This window comes from Coturnix japonica, chromosome 23, assembly GCF_054131305.1.
Source record: "Coturnix japonica strain WE chromosome 23, WE-NBRP24, whole genome shotgun sequence".
NCBI lineage: Eukaryota > Metazoa > Chordata > Aves > Galliformes > Phasianidae > Coturnix > Coturnix japonica.
This window is the reverse complement of record NC_140685.1, coordinates 4,488,002-4,507,320: the sequence shown is the minus strand read 5'-3', so window position 1 is coordinate 4,507,320 and position 19,319 is coordinate 4,488,002. Positions and strand designations below refer to the sequence as shown.

General features: G+C 40.6%; 1 protein-coding gene across 6 annotated transcripts; it reads left to right on the top strand.

Moving 5' to 3' along the window:
- The first annotated feature begins 16 nt into the window (after positions 1-16).
- MFSD11 (major facilitator superfamily domain containing 11) lies at positions 17-16,105 on the top strand. 6 transcript variants are annotated; one of them, XM_085522780.1, is made up of 16 exons: positions 55-135; positions 1,188-1,237; positions 1,823-1,982; positions 2,191-2,368; positions 4,060-4,115; positions 5,051-5,158; positions 5,568-5,647; positions 5,747-5,843; positions 7,346-7,404; positions 8,646-8,787; positions 9,323-9,363; positions 10,449-10,514; positions 11,703-11,828; positions 12,260-12,434; positions 13,329-13,464; positions 13,978-16,105. In XM_085522780.1, the coding sequence occupies exons 4-16, from the start codon at positions 2,273-2,275 to the stop codon at positions 14,140-14,142; spliced, it is 1,347 nt and encodes a 448-aa protein (XP_085378906.1). In that variant the 5' UTR covers positions 55-135; positions 1,188-1,237; positions 1,823-1,982; positions 2,191-2,272; the 3' UTR covers positions 14,143-16,105. The 6 variants fall into 6 exon arrangements, with proteins under 6 accessions (XP_085378905.1, XP_085378906.1, XP_015735290.1 ...); XM_015879804.3 differs by lacking the exon at positions 55-135 and adding an exon at positions 205-311; XM_085522781.1 differs by lacking the exon at positions 55-135 and adding an exon at positions 282-319.
- The last annotated feature ends 3,214 nt before the right edge of the window (positions 16,106-19,319 follow it).

Here is a 19,319-nt window from a genome sequence, read left to right as displayed (position 1 = left end):
AAATGGCCGCCGTTGCTCCGGAAGTGAAAGCTCCTCAAGCGCGCGCGGTGAGCAACGGGCCGGAAGCGACAGCGAAATTAATGGAGAAGCTTTGTTTTTAATCCCAGACCTCAGTTCCCAATAGCGACCGTGAAGGTAGAGGGAAAAATAGGTGTTAAAATTAACAATATTCACGCATTTAAAATTGGCCGTTGAGGCGGTTCGGCGTTGACCCGGAAGAAGTAATCGTCGGAGTCGAACTTTTGTGTTATAAACGGAAAGAAAAAAAAAGGCGAAAAAACAGCCCAAAATGATCCGAAATGAGCCGAGGGGTGTGTGGGTGTGTGGGCTGGGAACGCTACCATAGGGAATAACATAAGGAAATGGATGCGAAGGAACAGCCCCCACCGCCTAAAATGGCGGACACTGAGGGGAGGGCACTGAGGGGGGGGGGGGGGGAGTGTGTGTGGTAATTCCCTTCCTTATGTATAGCCGTAATGTTTAATTACTACCTTAAAGCTGTGGTAAATGTTTGTAGTTTGTAGTTCTGTCAGCTGGTTTTAATGGATAGGAATCAAAAATGCTGTTTTGATATGAATGGAGAAGAAAAAGTGAGCTCATTAAGCGATGGTTTGGATACAAACCTGCAAGCAACAAGTTGTTTCCTATAGAAAAGCTTTGGGAAATCAAATAACCTAAGATTGGCTTTTGTGTCTGTATTGATTTGTGTTTTATTGTACTTTTCCTGCTCAGAGAGTTTGAATTCATTGCTTTCATTCATCTGCCAGAACGCTTTCGCTCAGGAGGAATTTAAAGTCTGTTTCTTTACAGTGATTTATCTAAGGTGACAGATGTGATTCCCTCAGTCCCCCCTTGTGATCCCTTCAGTATAAGCTGCTGTCAGCAGAATGGTCCCCACACACCACCCTGTTTGCCAAAGGAATTGAGTGGGACTCAGTGGCTGTGGGCAGGGAAACGTGGGATCTGATTGTTTAGCGATGCCTTAAAGGAATTGTAAGAACTGGACTTTAAAAATTCAATCCAGCTTTAAATATTTAATACAGAAAGAGAGCTTTGCTGACATTAAAAGCAGCAACTTGATATGGCTGTTGGATCTTTGTAAAGTGGTCATGCTGACTTTCTTCTTCAAGTAAAGAATAAAGCTTTTTGATTTTCTCAATTTCCACCTGTTCCTCTTTGTCTGGCAGTTTAACTGAATGTTCCGTTCCTGACTCAGGAGATACAGAACATATATAAGGTACTAACAGTGACAAGCATCCATCCCATCCATACCACGTGTATGTCACCCTGTGTTAGTTTTGCTGACAGTTTGACAGAGGGCTTTGAAGCTAAAATATCAATTGATCTTGAATGTATTGCTGAAGACCACTGTAAAGCAGGGTATAAGGAGCAAAACATTACTAAAATTGAATGCTGTGAGAGAAAGCAGTGAAAGATTATACAGGCTGTTCCTTCTTGAGTCACTAAGATAAAGCAAAAGCACTGAGCAAAACTTCAGTGTTGGTGGCAATGAAAAGTTTCTCTTTTGAGGAATTATTTGCCCTTTGGATTTATACATAGACCTTTTCTATGTATAAATCCAGCTAATCAGGCATTTTTCTTAGATAGCTTTCTAAGAGCTTTTCAGTTTTAAGGATTATCTGATGTCTGCTCTTTCGAGTGTAAAGAAAAAAGCATACAGAGATAAAACTGCATTTCCCATAGTGCACAAGGGCTTTCTAGGCACGGTCAGCTGATCTGTATTGTGAAATGTTCCTTATTTCCTGTCCAGCATGCATGGAAATGACTTGTGTGTGTGAATATCTCATCTTTCCTTTGTCAGGTGATTTACTGGCTTTTGACCAGGATTCCAGTCCAGAACCATGGCAAGAAACTCAGCTGATTAACCATCTCGATGCTTGGAAAACTGCTGCTTTGGGTGGATTGAGATGTCACGGAGAAGTAACGTGCTGCTTCCTGCTCTCTTAACTTAATGGGAAAAGGTACAGAGAATGTTGATCTTTGCTTTTTGTATCTATATATTTATTTTTCTGAGTTACTGACCTTGCAGGGTGTTATTTAAGATATCCAGATCTCTGGATTTGTTGATGTTTATATCCTAGCAAATAACAAGTAGCTCTCAGGAATGATCATCTTTAAAGGGCTTTTTGTTGTCATTGCTTTATTCTTTTTTCTTCTTTCTTTAAACAGGAGTTAAGTGGAAGCTTTTAAAGGGAAATAGATATATTTTTTTCCAGACTGAAGCTGAGAACTTGACAAAACAACCCACAAAATGACTCCTGACTCAAAAAAACTTTTCAACGTACTTATTTTGGGAATCTCATTCATGTTTATATTCACTGCTTTCCAAACATGTGGAAATATTGCGGTAGGTGTGTTATCAAAGCATTCCTCAGCTGTGTGACGGTTCTTTTGTCCTTTGGTTAATGTGTGTGTTGCTCTAGTGGGATTTTTAATGTGCAGTATGTATTTTGACATTTTGGTTTAGTTTTAACTAGTTTAAGTTGGTTAACAGGATGCTTAATCAGCTTATTTCCTTAAGGTACTGTTGCTGCCTATGTAACTCTGTCTGATTGCTTAGACAGTGGAAAATTAAGCAATCAAATGTTAGAACTTCAATGTCTGTTTTGTATCATTCTACATATAGCAATTGATTTTTATTCTATCTTTCACACTCCTGATTTTTGTATATAAGCCCTTTCAAATTGTTTGCCTAAAATGTTATTATTAACCCCTACTTAACATGCCCTTAGTTTCTCCTGGGGTTTCTTTCCTTATGCTACCTTTATTTCTGTTTTAACAAACTGAACATTGAGGGGGAGTGTGAGGATGACACCTGGCAAGCAGTCAGGCTCACACAGCTGCTAGAAATGCCAAGTCACCTTCTTTAACTTAGTTGTTGACATTGCTTTTGATATCAGTCTTATTTCAACATACATCTTGCTTCTCTGTTCTTACACATTAAATAGAATTCTTTCTGAGTTTAAACATCTAAATGTCCTTCTCTACACCATGGAAATAATTGCTTGCAACAGTTGTTGTTAAACAGCATAATGATTAAATTCTGCTATGCGATGAATGTGCAGCACCTCACTGAATTGGGCCTAGCGATCATGCAGTGATGTAATGTATTGCCATTAAAGTCATTAAAACTGACTTTCAATCAGGTGCTCCAGACAATCCAGCTAATTACATGGTCTCATGATCACTAAAGCTGATTCAAGGGGAAAAAAAAGGAACAAGTTGTTAATGGGAAGACTGAACAAAATGGGAACTGAATGAAAGAATGGAAACTGTCAGCTGAACCTAAAGTACAGCTGAAGTTTGGATAGATTAAGAGTACAGTGAAGCTTCAGCCTGTTTTTCCTCATTGTTTAGATGAAGATAGTCATACATAGCTATATAAGAGAAGTGTTTTGTGAAACACTGTAAGATCTCTGGTGAAATCATGATATAATTCCCAAATCTTTATTATTGCTTCAAGTGGATGTTTCCCAGCCAAATATCGTCATTGTGGAGATTGTTTGGGAAATTGGTAATCACAGCCTGAACCTCTGATTAATCAGCTGAGGCAAGTGTTGGGGCAGCTGTGGGAGCACAGGTGAGAGTAGTGGAGTTGTGCCCTGGAAGGGGTGGAGCTTGACTCCACCTCCTCTAGACCTCATTTATGGCTGACCACCACTAAGGCAGCATCTCTTGGAGATTGCTCCTTGGTGGGGATTGCTTTAGTGCTTCCCAGCATACCAAAGGCTTCCATTTGGGTGAATTTTTCCTGTAAATAACCTCTTGGGTATTTACAATTACTGTCTTTTCATTATTGTCACTGTACAGAGATACTATGAGTTGTAATTTACTCTTTAAGTAGAATCTATTTGTGATAATATATGATTTAGGGTACTATGGTTAGGCTGTGGTTGGATTCGATGATCTTTGAGGTCTTTTCCAACCTGGCTAATTCTATAATTCAATGATATTTTTTTGATGTTTAGCACTGACTTCAATCTGATGCAAACGTTTTCAAGATGTTCTAACAACATTGCATGTGATTTCTCCTCACAGCAAACAGTTATTACAAATCTAAACAGCACAGATTTTCATGGCAGTGGCTACACAAGGTAACTCATGCATGTTTTCTTACTGCTTTGCTCCTTGCAGGGTGAAGCTAGTTATAATTACATCTGGTAGAGAGATACTCTCGAGAGATTTTAGAGTTCTGCTGGCTTCGCAATTTAATGGCATACTTAAAGCAGTTTAAATCATGGCTCTCACATTCAGTTCTAGTCTGAATTACTCATTTCTAATTGATCTATGTGATCGTTTTGTGTATGTTCTTTGTAAAGCTAAAACGAAGTGTGCCCCATCTGCTTCTGTGCCTTTGTAGCATATAGGTTGTTTGGATCAACTTGTAGGAAATACTGCAATGTAGTTGGGAAAGGAGCAACCAGAAAAGCAGAGAAGAAAGGCTTTCATCTGTAAAATACAATTCTGAGTGTTTATTGCACTGACTTGGCCAGACTCACCAAGTATGATCAGGGAGCTTTTGTAAACCAAATTGATCTGTCATGTAAGAAAACCCAGTTGCTGCTTTGAAAGGTTTACTGGCTTAATATAAACTAAAAATACAGCTACTGCAAAATATATCCATACAGTTTTTATGGTGCATTTGACAGAAGATGAAAAGCTCACTAATAGATGAAAGTGGTTCTGGTACATTCTCCGTTAGAAGTACTGGGCACAAAATAGAGGAACTTGGTAAGGCACAGTTTGACAAAAATCCTGTCATAAATTAGAAGATGTGCTGTCCTGCAATGGCTTGGGACTCGATTCAGCAGTGCAAGAAACACTACACTTGAGTGTTTCTGTATGGAGTAAAATGGTTGAAGGTAATTAACAACAGAAAGGAAGGAAATGTTTGCATATAAAAGTTAGGCAGTTGCTTAAATTTATTTTAATACTTTGGAATCAACTGAGCAGTCTTCTTAATCAGTCTACATTTGTAACCTGTATTTTATTTTAAGTATCTTCCTATCTTTGTTGTTTGTTTATGTAGCATGTCTATTATATATGGAGTATTCTCAGCATCAAACCTTATCTCACCTTCAGTGGTTGCACTAGTAGGACCTCAACTCTCCATGTTTATTAGTGGCATATTTTATAGGTAAGTATTTTTAATTTCTTGGAAATATCTTTATTTTCCATGTCGAAGTGCTGTACCAAATACCAAACTGTACTGGCTAAGGAGCACACCATGCTGAGCTGCTGCATCTATCAGTAGGTGACTTCAGTGCTCTTCAAGCCTACTGGAAACTGTGTTTTTCCTTATCGTTTTCAGACTTTGCAGACTGTTGAGTTCATGTTGTGGTCTCAGGTTACTGACTGCATAAAAAACATCTACATTCTTGGTTGATTGAAAAGCTTACCTTATTTTTTTTACATAACCTGTATTGTATTGCATGGTACCTTGGATGGCAGTGGGTGATTTAAGAGAAGCTAAGATAGCTGTTTCTTAAAGAGCACTCTCCACATTGTTTTATGTTCAATAAATGGGTGTATTTGTTCTATTCTAGCTTATACATTGCAGTTTTTATTCAACCTTCTACGTGGACTTTCTATACTGCTTCTGTTTTTATTGGCATTGCAGCTGCAGGTAAGCATTTCTTTTATTCTGCTCATTGTTCTTTGTTGTATTTGAACATACTTCTAAAGCTCTTTTATTTCCTGATCAAATATCTTTTGCACATTCCAGTACTATGGACGGCACAGGGAAATTGCTTGACTATAAATTCTGATGAAAACACCATTGGAAGGAACAGTGGAGTATTTTGGGCCCTCTTACAGTCCAGGTAAGCTTTAATTCATAGCTTTTCAGTTGTTGCTGTGGAAATGCAAGTCACAGCTTGAAGCAGCAATTGAGCACCTGATGGGAAGGCAGGGCCAGCCAAGGGGAGCTCAGGTGTTTGTAGGATCCACCCTACCCAGACCTCCTTTAAGGGTTGGCAGTGTATATAAGGGTATCTATTGCAAGTCTCTGCTCTTGACGTGCTGAAAAGATGCATGTTAGTTCTGGGTGCATTTGGCAAATGTAAGGGAAACCTGTCTGGTCTTGGAGAGATGTTTTGCATTAGGATCATGAGCATACTAATGAGCTCTCATGATCCTGCATGGCCTCCCCACACCGTCATCTCACCTCTGTCTAAGGCCCATTTAACCTCAGTGCTGGGCCTCCAGTTGCTCTGGAATTTTGTTGGAGGGAAAGATGATGGTGGTGTGCATGAAAACAGAGCTGTTGATTTGAAGAGAGAATAAAAAGAATGGGACTCTTCAACTTGGACAGAAGGTCGTTAAGGAGTATTTTACTCAAGGGTTAGCAGACCAGGAAGGTGGCAGCTAGGCAAAATGTAGAGCTGTTGGTGAGACCTGCTGTACTAGAGCTCATGTAATGTGTTGAAACCAAGGGAACATTGATTTGGAACAATGAGCTGTTTGTTTTTTTTTGTGTGTGTGATGGGTGAAAAACTTTTGGAGTTGGATAATGTCAGCAAGACTGGAGAGAGATCAGATTTACTGATAGCAGGTCCACAAATGTATCCTGAAGGCAGATACATCTTATGCTGCTAATACAGTGCTTCTGGATATTGAGAAATAATGTAGGGAGTGAGTCACGGTGGTTAGGCTGATGAGCTTGCTTTAAGTGGCATTGCTGATGCTGTGTGGAGACAGAGTGCTGCAATAATGGAACAGCAGTGTGAAACAGTGGTGTGCTTGTGTTTTGCGTTTTGGAATTAATTTACATCTTGGTGTAGCAAAGTCCTGATCTCAACAAACTCAACTAATTGTGTATTTTATAGTGCATAGAATATATGAGTTGAGATGAGGAAAAGGAGCGGTGGCTGTTTTGAGTCACCATTTATTCTGAGCTGATGTATTGCAGGGAGCTTTATGTAGAAACACAGAATTTCCTCAACCTGTCAGCAGTAAGTTTAGCATTGCTGGACTAATATTTCAGGCAAGATACTCAACTCTTCTAGGGGAGTTCTGCAAATTCATTTCTGTGGGTATGTCATCTTTCTAAGTTACACCCTCCCAAAAACAGTGGGAGAGATAAGAAATAGTTTGTTATTATCTTGTTCTGTATTGATTCCTAAAAAGGAATAGCCAGTGTTAGGGCAAGTCCTCTCCTGTGTTTGCAGTTCTCTACAGAGTAAACAGTTTGCATGGGAAGCAACTGCTTTCTTGTTCTTCCATGATTGTGAAGTGCTGGTTTTGCATAGAATGGTGTGGCTGTGATGCTGTGATCTTAATCTTATCATAAAAAGTTCACATGTGTTGTTCTTTCTGTTTACAGCTTGTTTTTTGGAAACCTCTATATATACTTCGCTTGGCAAGGGAAAACTTACATATCAGGTTGGTGTTGCTTGTTTGTGGCAAGATGGTAACGGAAATATACGGATGCCACTTTCTGGCATGGTCAAGCAGGAATAAGATGCTGACATCTAAATTATCAGGCTTCAGAAATACTGCCTTTGTTCTACATCTTGCCTCTGTTAAATGCATTGCCTCAGGTTCCCCATAGACATGGACTTGGTAGCACAGCACAGGTTAGTTTTTAAGAGTCAGCTCCCACATTCTCTCATGGAGTCCTTGAAGTTCTGTGCCTTCCAGTTTTCATTGCTATTGCTAACTGCTGAATGCAGCCATTAAATATGGGGGAGTTCTGCTGTTAGGGTTTTTTGCATTTCTAAATGGAAAATGCTCTTGAAACGTCTTGAGACTCTTCTTTATTAAAAGCTCAATATTAGCATTAGAAGATCTGATAGTAATTGAAAATTAGTTCCTCCTTTTTACTGCCTGTATTGAAGGCATTTCAAGATGAAGCATGTTTTCTTCTTGATCTATAATCATGCACAGGTTGTTTTAAATTGAGACAAAACAATTTACTGTTTGCCTTTAAGCAGAAGTCCATTAAATACAAGCATGGGCAGTGTCTTTGTGTTCATTCATTGGTTCAGTCACAACTGCTAGCAGTTTCTCAGCATTTTTTTCCCCTGCTTAATATGCAAGTAGGGATAACTTTGGTATTGCAGACTTTCCCTTGCCAGACAAGTTGGGTGATGCACCAGAGCTGGTGCAAAGGGAAGCAATTATGTTCCTCCCGCAACACATTGTATGCTGCTTCAGTTTCTGAGGTTTCAGTGCTGTTAAGGCTTTTGTAGTGTACAATTCTAATAGCCTGATGTTACTGTACTAATATCTGGTAAAGAACAAGCTTTTAGAAATCTGCAGGCTTTTGGGGTAACTTCCTATGTCTGTTCTGAATTATACGTGTCCTGAAACATACAATTTTTTCCTGCTAATAATTTATCCACTGTCATTGCTAACTGGCTCCTCCCTGGTCATAGCCTTTGCATGACAGGAAATGCAAGTAATGCTCTTTAATATACCAATGTTTTATTGGCATTGTGAAAATGAGATAGGAATTTACAAATATCTAGGTTAGTTTTGTTCTGCATGCGGTGTAAAGTAGAAAATCAGTAAGCATTTAAAACTCTGCTATGAATTATGCTTGTATTAGTTCTCTGAAGGTAGCTGACTTTGTCTGAATTGCTTTTACACATCTCATTGTGACTCTTAATTTGTTTTTCCAGAGAGCGATCGCAGGACTGTCTTCATTGCCTTGACTGTTATCAGTCTTGTGGGCACAGTTCTGTTCTTTCTGATTAGGAAACAAGAGGACACAAAAGCTCCAGGGGAGGAAGATTCTACTAATGAAATCCCTGGGGACAGCTCGTAAGTGCTTACAACAATAATTTATTGTCATATGTACTTACTTATGTGTCCCTGCTTCATAATGGAGTGTCAGTTTCACTTTCCCCTCTGAACTGGCAGCCTGAATGTTATGAACAACCTGTAGAATGTACAGATTTGATAGAAAAGTGCCTGTATCTGAACAAGTGAGAATCAATTAATGTTCTGCACATGTCATTTCCAAGGGCAGAGTGAGGTAATGCACATCAAGTTTTCCCTTTATTAAGTAAGTGCCTATGGAAAGATACCACTTACCTCTTTTCTCCACTGATTGTTAAATGTGCATCTGGCTTTTGTAGTCTTTCTTTGCCTAATCAGTCCAGGTTAAGGGACGGAATGAACAGAGATAATTCCCATCCTTTTTCAAAGTTATATTTTCATACTAGTATATTTATCATCTGTTTCCATAATGTATAGATGCAACTTCTGAGTATATCAGAAGTTAGAAGTGCATAGGTAGGCAAATGCAGGATATGCAGTCTTTTTCTATTTTAACTCAAGTCATTTATTTACCCAGGTCTGCACGATACAAGCTGATGAGAGCAGTGGATGCCTTCAGTAAGTACTGTTTAACATACGAGTTGCTTCAGAAAATCCTGACAAATCCTTTCCAGCTCTCCATGATTCTGCTGATATGCGAAAATGTACAAATCACTCAGAACAAAAATTAGCAGATGGATAAAGAATGCATTTCAGTTATTGCACTTGAAATACAGAAATTCTGGTCTGGCCTTTGGGGAAAGAGGCTGTCAAATGACAATTATTATCAGACTAGAGATGACAGTTCATGTATAGATATGGGATGATGAGGTTTGAGCCTGATAGGAACTGAGATTTCTGTATGAATATTTGTGACTTAGAGTCAAGCATAAACAAGGCTCACAAATGGAAAAGCTTGGGAACACTGAATGTGTGCACAGATTGCTGTTGATGTGTAACTGGTGCAAGGTGGCTGGCTGAACTTCTGTGCTTCTCCCATGACAGTGTCATACAATCAAAGTCTGTCTGCAAGCAAAGAAAGTGTGAGACTTCACATCTATGCTAGTATAATGCAGGAGAAATTTGAGTTTGAGATCCACGCTGCTTTACAATGCATTCCCTGTACAGATAAGCTCAAAAACAACAGGTCTCCCCTAGGGAAAGCTAGTGTGTGAAAGTTAAATTGTCTTCTCAAATAGAAAAAAACAATGTAAAGGAGAAGTTGCATGTTGCTTTTTGTGACCAGATGATAACACTTAAAGTTTTTGGACTAAACTGACTAGTTTCCACTGAGTTTGATTTGGTCCATTAGTAACTGTTTTAAGATCATGGAGATCTTCATGGACAAAGCATTTATTCTTATAGGAGTTAATCACCATGAACAGTGAGTACAAAAATACAGTGAAGAGTAAATTATCTGCTGATTTAAAAACTGCACTTTAATATTTCCCTCCTTGCATTTCTTACAAAAAGATTTGAGATCAAATAGTTTCTTTAGAGTGCAAATGAATGTCTGTATGCTTATCACGCGATAATGTTCTTATTGCAAGGAAGTCACAGTTGAAATAACTTACTTTTGGTTTAAGCAGAGAGCAAAGAAGGTGCGGGTGCTCTTAGTACTGTTAGTTGAAGTTATGTTAATCTCCTTTATTGTGTCTTTTCAGAGAGATCTATAAAGCTAAGCTTCACGAAAGAGATTCTGCTCCTCAGTGTTACAACAGCCTATACAGGTATGAAGCAAGCACGGCGTGTGATTGTGCAGCACTGCTGGGCATCATTTGGGGTTTTAAATAACAGCCGCACAGCAGAGTTGTTTTGGTTTTTTTTGTGGAAAAGAGGATTCTTGGGCATTTTTCTACCTATTTCCCTTCAGTTTTTATGTTAAGCCAAATGAACTAACTTGAATTCCTTGTAGATGTTCAGTGCAACAGGAGTGTGAAACAAGGTAACAAGGCAAGGGAATGGGGTCTTGTGTGATGAAATTTAAAGCTGGTAGAGAAGGTTAAGTAGGAAACTATCAGTCCAGCTTGGAAGAGCTGCCTGCTGCCATCTCGTGGCTCCTGGTCAGTATTGCCACTTCATAGGAAAACGGGAAGTCCCTTAAGGCAGGCATAGGCTTTTACTTCTGAAATGTGTGGTTTGATTAATCAGACTATTGAGAGCTGATCCCTTTTTGAGGCTCTGCAGGTCACATACAGCGTTGAACAGCCTGCTGCTGGTAGATCAGTGTATGGCATGCTGTGTTATTGCAATAGCAAAAGACAGAGGAGGGGAATGGGAGTTGTGTTTTCTGTTTTTCTTTAAGCAGAACACTTGGGTTCTTGTAAATGTAATTGCTATTAAGACATTGCAAGTTTCAGACTAATGATTCTGTATTTTGTACTTAAATGTGTCGCCTTTCAGCATCAGCAATAGAAAGATTTCTAGCAAGTAGTAGTTATTCTTGCTCTGCTTTCATTATGCACCTATGGTAAAGGAGAAGTTGAGCTTAGAAGAACTCTTGCCTCTTGTTTAGGGTTTGGGGGCACAGGGATCTTCCTTAGAAATACCATAATATGGGAAAAAGATCTTAAAGTGGAATTGTTTTATTTCCTTGGTTATTGAGTGCTGTTTCACACAACGGTTCTTGTTTGAATGAAATTCCAAAGTACTTGGAGGAGTGGAAATACCAACAACTGAGCCTCAGTGCATCTGATGCTAATTATATGACATGGCTTTTTTATATTGTTTCCATAAATTAGCATAGAAATGTGTAATGACTACATAGCTTAAAACTCTTCTTGTTTGCTTCTGTTACGCTTCCCTCCTTTAAAACATGCATTTGAAAGCTACTTTAGGGAAAAACATTTAGGTATGAACTATTGTGAAGCTTAGGAAGAAAGCCCTCATTTGTTAATTTTGTTTGCTTGCCTTCAAAGGTTTGGAATTAACATTCTTTTCTGGAGTGTATGGAACGTGCATTGGTGCTGTGAATAGGTTTGGCACCGAAGAGAAAAGCCTTATTGGTCTCTCTGGGATTTTTATTGGTGTTGGGGAAATTTTAGGTGAGTCAAAAGGGAACATTTGCTGATGAGCAACTTGGATTCATAGAGAGGCACGTGCTTTTTCAATTAACAAAGCTAAGCAGAAAATCACCCTTCCTCACTTCATAGTGTTGTGAGGAGGATACAGAAGACCTGGCACGATACCTTGTAAAAAGACTAAGTGTCTTCATCAGCATTCCCATGAGAAATGTGCCTGTTGTCTTGGACACCTCTGGCAACCCAAAGGTTCTGTCACCATGAAGAGCTGGTGTGGCAGAGCTGGCAGGTGCTTTGGGGTGGCTTTCATGTCTGTGAGTGCTTCAGTAATTAAACACAGCGATATCTACAATGTACATTTTCAGTCTGTTTTTAACTTCTGTTATTTTGAATTAAAACCTGTGCTTTGTATGTTTGTTTCTGATGTCAGTCTCCCACCTTTTCCATCCCTACAGGTGGAGGGATCTTTGGTTTACTGAGCAAGAAGAGTCGCTTTGGCAGGAACCCCATTGTGATGCTAGGCATCATTGTCCACTTCATTGCCTTTTATTTAATTTTTGTCAACATGCCAAGTAATGCCCCTGTTGCTCCTATGGAAGGAACAGATGACAGTGCTTACATGATTCCAAGGTATGTAAGCTCTTCACTCTGGTGTAACTCAATGTGCATATAAAACAGCTTGTACTTCTCATAGAAAACTCATTGAAACCGCTTTTCTGGTGCATACCCAATTTAGGGATTTAAATGGTGTAAGAATAAAAAGCATGAGGATATTTGGTAGCAATTATGCTATCTGGGAACATAACTCTTACAGTTGTGATCAACTTGTGCCAGCTGTCAGGGATTTGTTTTAAGTGTCTGGCTCATTTTTACTATAGCACAGAGCACCAGCTTTACACTGTATGTCTTTGAATGCTCCTTGTCAAAGTCCACTTGACTGGAGCTATGCTCTGCCTGCCTTACACTGCCCTGTGTTAGGGGAAGATTATAGGGAGCTTTCTTATCATTGCAACCTTCATTTGGGGTGTATTTGAGCTAATGTGTGTGAAAGTAATGTGGTCAGTTTGTGCAGGCACAGCTGCCAAGCTGCAGTTATTAGCATTTGTGCCTGTATGTGGGACTGCTCTTTTAATGGGAGTATTTTTCTGCAATGTGAATTGGTCTTTTTGCTCATATTCCTGCAATTGTGGTGAATTCGCTGTATGTGCTTTGGCTTTTGATCACTGCTGTGTGAGCTTTGTGACTCTAGGCACCGAAATGAGATTTTAGCAGCGTAGAATTGACTGTTGGTAATACTAACAGAAGCCTTAGCATTCAAGGAATTAAAATCTGATGAAACTATTCTTTTTGCCAGCCAAATGTTCCCACTTCTTTTCCAATGAAATTTAAAGTTTGATAACTTTCTTCCATTCTCCGTTTCCAAGTAAGTCTGTCAAAAGTAGTTGGTAGGTTCATGCATTAGTCAGTAGCTGTGTGAGCTGCTTGAATGAGTGATTCTTACATTTGATTGAATTTTTCCTGCAGCAAAGAGGTGGCCATGTTCTGCAGCTTTCTGTTGGGCCTGGGAGACAGCTGCTTCAATACCCAACTCCTCAGCATTTTAGGATTCCTGTATTCTGAAGACAGTGCTCCTGCCTTTGCCATCTTTAAGTTTGTTCAGGTATTACATCTCGCGACCTCCTGAATGTACAAGTGTGGGGAATATTCTTTATACAGCTTTAATGGGATTTTTACCCTTAAAAAGGAAACAATGCAAGTGAGCAGGAGTGGTTGTCAAAGTTTCTAGCTATGTTTCTAGCTATATTTTGGTACAAAATAGCTTGTGATGCTGTAAAACTGAAAATAGGTTGTCTGGATTTTGTCCTAAAGCCTTGGCTGCATTGTTTCTAGATAAAATGCTTTGAAATAAAGGAGAACCGTGCTTGCCATGCTTCAGACACTTTCAAATGTGTTCATTTTCTATAGTGAACACATTTAAATAAGTAAAAACTAAATCTGTTGTATATCGTGTAGAGACATATGCTGAGGTATAATGAAGTTTGATTGATATATCTTTGACTGAAGCATACTTAAAGATGCACATTAAACTGTGTGTATTACCAGCTCTAACCTTGTGCAGCAGTGCTGGAGTGGATATATCCACTTAACATCTTTCACTTTTTTTCCCTATCAGTCCATCTGTGCTGCGGTTGCCTATTTCTACAGCAACTACTTCCTTCTGCAGTGGCAGCTCCTGATCATGGTGATTGTTGGTTTCTTTGGAACCATTACCTTCTTTGCAGTGGAGTGGAAGGCAGCAGCATTACTTGCCCGTGGCTCTGACTACAGCAGCATTTGATCTCAATATCCCACACCTATAAGGAAGAGCACAAGCATTTTTGACAAGTGATGCGAGAAGGTGGAAGGATCAAGTTGAAGAGATTATGATGGAGGAAGCTACTAATAAATCACCATCCCTCAAACTGAACGTGAAATATAGGAGGAGAAAATGCCAAGTCTGAAAGGCTTTTTCTTTTGCTTTAATCAACTGAGCGTGGTATGCGTGTTCTTAAAAATCCCGTGTTAGAAATGGAAGGAAATAGAGATCAATGGATTGAAGACTTTTGTTCTCAGCCATACCTTCCTGAACGTGTAATTGCCTAATTTCACTGTCAGAATTAGTTTTTCTTTCTCTCCCTAAATTATTTTACCTATATCCTCGTTCTGCAGACACTTAAATTCTCCCACTGAATGACCAGTGCTTTTATGATGTATTGCAGAATGAGTCTGTAAGACTGAACAATCGATTCATATCATTGTCAGGAAAAAAAATCAATTAGATATGCAGTATTTCTGCAGGACATGTTGCCTTATTCTTTTTCCTGGAAGTTCTCAAATCCTTGTGTAGAACAATTTGCTTTACTTAGTCACCTCTGGGATATAAAACCAGCCTTCAGTCCAGCATCTCCCAGAGTAGAGCTGCAGTGGGGCAGCTGCTGTCACCTTCTCAGGGTAATGCTATGTGAAGGACTACAAGGTTTCCCTCCCAGATGTCCCAACAGTTCTTTTCAGTTCACAGATCATGATTAAAAACCTCAGTGATGGGAGTATTCTCAAAGATGTGCTTTAAAAGTGCAGTTGGAGTCAGAATGTGATCTGTGAGAATCATTTTGTGGTGTTAATTCTGCTGCACGGTCTAAAAATACCTGAGATGATTGATGTCAGCTGTTTCCTTCAGTATATTTAGGGAAGACTGTACTGGAATCTCATTCTGCCAAATGTGAAAACAAGCTGAATGGCATAGCAACTGAATTTGAGTCTGGAACTGTTGTAATGGTGATCTCCTGGACTCAGCAGGTGCAACCCACCTCGCTTTTACATGTCTGCATGACGTTGTAGTGCTTGCAGTTTTGCTTCCATCTAGCAGATAAACAAGATGCAGCTGAGAGCAGATAAGAAACACTGAGCAAGGTGGGAGTTTTTTAGACACTCCGTCTAACTATTCTTAGAAAAGTACCATTTCTCAAGCTTTTCGTACAGTCAGAATGCAAATGTCTTGTCATGTTTTCCAAGACAAGTAAAAATATTGACTTGGAGTATGCGTTAGTAGCTCCTGCGTGTCATACAGACATAGGTGTGCCCAAGGTTAAACTTGGTGAGGGAGTATGATGTCTCCTGTGACATTTGCTGTCACTTCTGTTCTTGCAGAGCATATAAAGCATTGCTCCCATGAAGCACAGCTGTCTTCATGCATAATGAGACAGCAGAGAAGGATTATTTTAGAGGTATATGGAAAGGATTTAAAATTCACTCTAGGTTTTCTTGCTGATTTTAGTAAGGTGTTAGTGGGGGGAATTAGAAGGCACCTGAACAACTGGCAAGCAAAGAAATCTGAGGACAGCCAGGAAAGCCTTTATATATTTCCAGGAGATGTAATGGATGATGTGGAAGAATGAGACGAGAGCACACGTTGAGTGAGGGGTTGTTGGAGCCGTTCCAGTCTGTCAGACAAACTGAGAAAGCATTTGGTATTCGATCACAAAAAGTGAGTAGCAGCACTCAAATGCTCTTATCCACCCGTTGTCCTGTAATGTAAAGTACACTGTATACAGAGCACCATAAAATGTACACATGATAGGATGCTGGCAGTGATTACAGTTCTCATTCATATACATATCAATATATATTGGCTGTTAACTGTATAACTTTTAAACGTTTGATCTTAAGGGAAGGTTTGCAGTTGATCAAGCCACGACACATGATTGTTTCTTCACTTATTTCTGTGATTCCAGGGTAATAAAAAGAATCCAGACACAGCTGTACACAATGGTTCCATGGGTCAGAATGCTTGGTGTAGCAGTCCAAAGAATGGCAGGGCTGGAAGCTGTCATCATTCCATCCCTTAATCTTCCTATTGGTGTTTACCAGCCCTGGTAAATCATTTGGGGGGAGGAAAGGAAATGGCTTCTGCTGTTGTGTTTGTGGTGCCATGGTTTTGTTTTACATCAGGGTTTTTATCTTTATAAGTGAAATTACATATTAATTTGCTTGGGTTTGTTTGAAAAGAATATATGTATATTTTTCTTTTTCCTGCTCTTATCCTTTTATGTTATTACTGAGGTTTAATATCCGGACGTATCACATCCAAGTTATTCAAACAAATGCTAAGAGGAAATGAAAACTGATATTCTTGACATCTGAATGCCAGAGATGCTGCTATGAATTCATCTATCACACATATCATGTAAGCTGGTCCACATTTCTTTCTTGCCAGTTGGTTTTCCTTCTGATAACAATATGAATGTATGCAAAGAGGATTCCTGCAGCTCTGGCCCTTGCTCGTAACTAAGCACTGTGCTTTTATTTTTGGTGCGTTCATTTCATTTGGTACAATCTGCATTGGGACGCTGAGATAAGGAAGGGAAGCGTTTATAAAAGGGCTTTTCTGAAGGTGGTCTTTTTAATATGATTTCTGCTGATACAGCTGAATTAGGACGGGGTATTTGAGGGGAAGAAAATCATAACTTATACTGAGGTTCCTGTGGTGTCCCCATCCCTGCAGACAGCCAAGGTCAGGGGATGGGCTGTGAGCACTGATGGAGCTGTGGGTGTCCCTGCTCAGCTCATCTTAAAGGGAAATAGCTGTTTGTTAAGATCACCTGGTGAAATTAGCTTCAATTAAGCTACTTTACTAAATGCAATGGTGACTGCTCATTGCCGGAGCCACTCATCTTGGGGTAAAGCCTGACCTGTGCAGTTTATTGTGATTAATTTTTACTTAAAGAATAATTACACAGATAACAGCTTGTTGAAAAGAGCCTCCCCACCATATATACATCATGGTATGCTTCATGCTTGCAGAGGTATAACCGTAGTACAGGGTGTTTGGTTCAGTGTTCCAGTGCTGAGTGATCATAGGAAGGAAAGAAAACGTTTCTTCTGTAGCAGTGCAGACGGTCCTACAGCTGAGCCTGTGAATAGGCACAACTGTTTCCAATCAAAGTAAGTGTCTAATTGCTGGTTATTATTACTTTAAATGCAAAAGATATGTTTTTACAAGCAGATGCTGGTTGGCCCTGTGCTCTGGAGATGAGGTGTGCAGTGATGGGAGCCCAGCCTGGATCCAGCTGAGCGGTCTCAGTGACTTGCTGCTTGTTTCACACCTTTCCAGCAGCTGTGTGTGCCTGCTGCTCTGTGTCACGCTCATATGGGGCTGAGCACGGTGCTACAAGGAAGAAGGAGGTGAATGGCATCACAAGCTGCCGGGGCACCTCTGCCCTGCTTGAGCAGCGTGATGGATGGAGCACGGTGCAGGTGCAGGACAGCTGTGAAGGCTCAGCATTTTCCCTTGCTGCTAATTTCTCTGTGAGTCTAATCTAAAATCTGCAGGCTGCATTTATGAATTAACTTCATTCCCATTATGCATATTCCTATGAAATACTTGTGCAGCATATAAATGACCGCTGTTGTGATGGATTTCTGCACTCGGCTTGCTGTGAGGTGGGAACAACCCCATGCATTGGGTGCTGTAAGGTACTTTCTCCCTGTGCATTGATGGCCCAGCATGAACTTGAGCTGAAGTTGGACTTTCTGGATTAACATGAGCGAGACTTGAGACGTTGCAGTGCTCACATCCACGTGCCATCCTTAACGTGGAGCGAAATCGAGCTGCAATCACAGGCAGAGCTCAGTGACATTTATGTGTAATTATAATGATTATGCTTTAGAAGAGCCTAATTCTGTAAGTTCTCAGATGTGTTGGTGAGGTGCTGCCCTTCCGCAGTCAGTGGCAGAGGACAGGGCTGGGTGCCCTGCTCAGGGTGGGTGCTCAGCAGGGGGGTGCTCACTATGTACACTGAGCTTCTTGTGCAGAAAGCGATTGGATTTAAGTTTGCTTGGCAATAGAAATACTACTTATGTTGTGCAGTAAACAAACAGAGCATCAGTGATGGGGATGTGAAGCCTGCAGCCCTGGGAGCGTCGTGTGGGTAACAAAATGAGGTGAGGGAGAGTCGTGTTGTGCCCTCATTGATAGAAAGGGGTTTGATGGGCTTTAGGGGAGAGGGGCCAGCAACTGAATAAAGCACTGTGATGCTCATGGGGACCCTACTTACCCTGCAATCTTAGGCTGCATTGGAGCACCCTGCTGTATTCCAAGCAGCTGGAAGTGCAGTTTGATGGTCAATATTCTAATGAGAGGCTGTGTTCAGTAAGAATGATGGTGTTCTTGGGTCATCGACGAGCTCTCAAATGAAGTTGTTTTTGTCTCTGATGGAATTAAAGACTTAAAATGTCAATAGTACTTAGATGCAGAGAGTGCTCAGTGCTTTCTACCGCAAAGCATTGCTGTGAAATACTTGATTTTCTGCTGTCGATAAACCCCTCCCTAGGAAACCTCAACACAGTGAAGTTATGAGCTGAGGGCTTGGCTGCAAGGCTCTGAGCAGTGAGGTGGGCTGTCTGTGTGTGAGCCCTGCTGTGCCTACCAGGGCCAGTTGGTAGCCGTGTTTTCTACCAGGATATCGCACTACCAGGCATGTATGGCTACTGACCAGGGTTTGCCTCCCCCCTTATCTAGCAGCAAGACAATTCCAGCCTCTGTAATTAATGAGTCTCTCCCGCAGGGGCTGTGGGTGAAACATCAGCACAGGAAATTGGCTGGGCTAAGCGGTGCCTGTGCTGCATCCTGACTCTGAGGCAGCAAGCAGCCAGCTGAGATGAATTGCTGCTTGGATGCTGAGCCATTGATCATCCTCAGATGTGCAGGCAGACACAGGAGCAGCCCCCAGTGCTGTCCTGCCTCCACTTGGGGCCTTTGTTGCAAATGCCCCACGTGCTGGTGGGCAGAGGAGAGTGGGTTGTGGGTCTGCACCCCAGAGGGCAGCTTGTGTGACAGCACTGGGAGCAGGCAGTGCCTGGCACAGTGATGCCGTGTGCTGCTGTTGATTAAGAGGAAAGCCAATTTATTCGGCTTGTAGTGAAGCATGAGATTAAATATGCAGCAGGCTGTTGATTGTTTTAGGGGTGGTGCTTTGA

Excerpts from the sequence above, each read along its gene's own strand:
- MFSD11 (XM_085522779.1), top strand. The coding sequence starts at position 2,273 with ATGACTCCTGACTCAAAAAAACTTTTCAACGTACTTATTTTGGGAATC. Across the intron at positions 11,829-12,259 it reads TGGTGTTGGGGAAATTTTAG|GTGGAGGGATCTTTGGTTTA; the intron begins GTGAGTCAAAAG and ends CCATCCCTACAG. Across the intron at positions 13,465-13,977 it reads CCATCTTTAAGTTTGTTCAG|TCCATCTGTGCTGCGGTTGC; the intron begins GTATTACATCTC and ends TTTCCCTATCAG.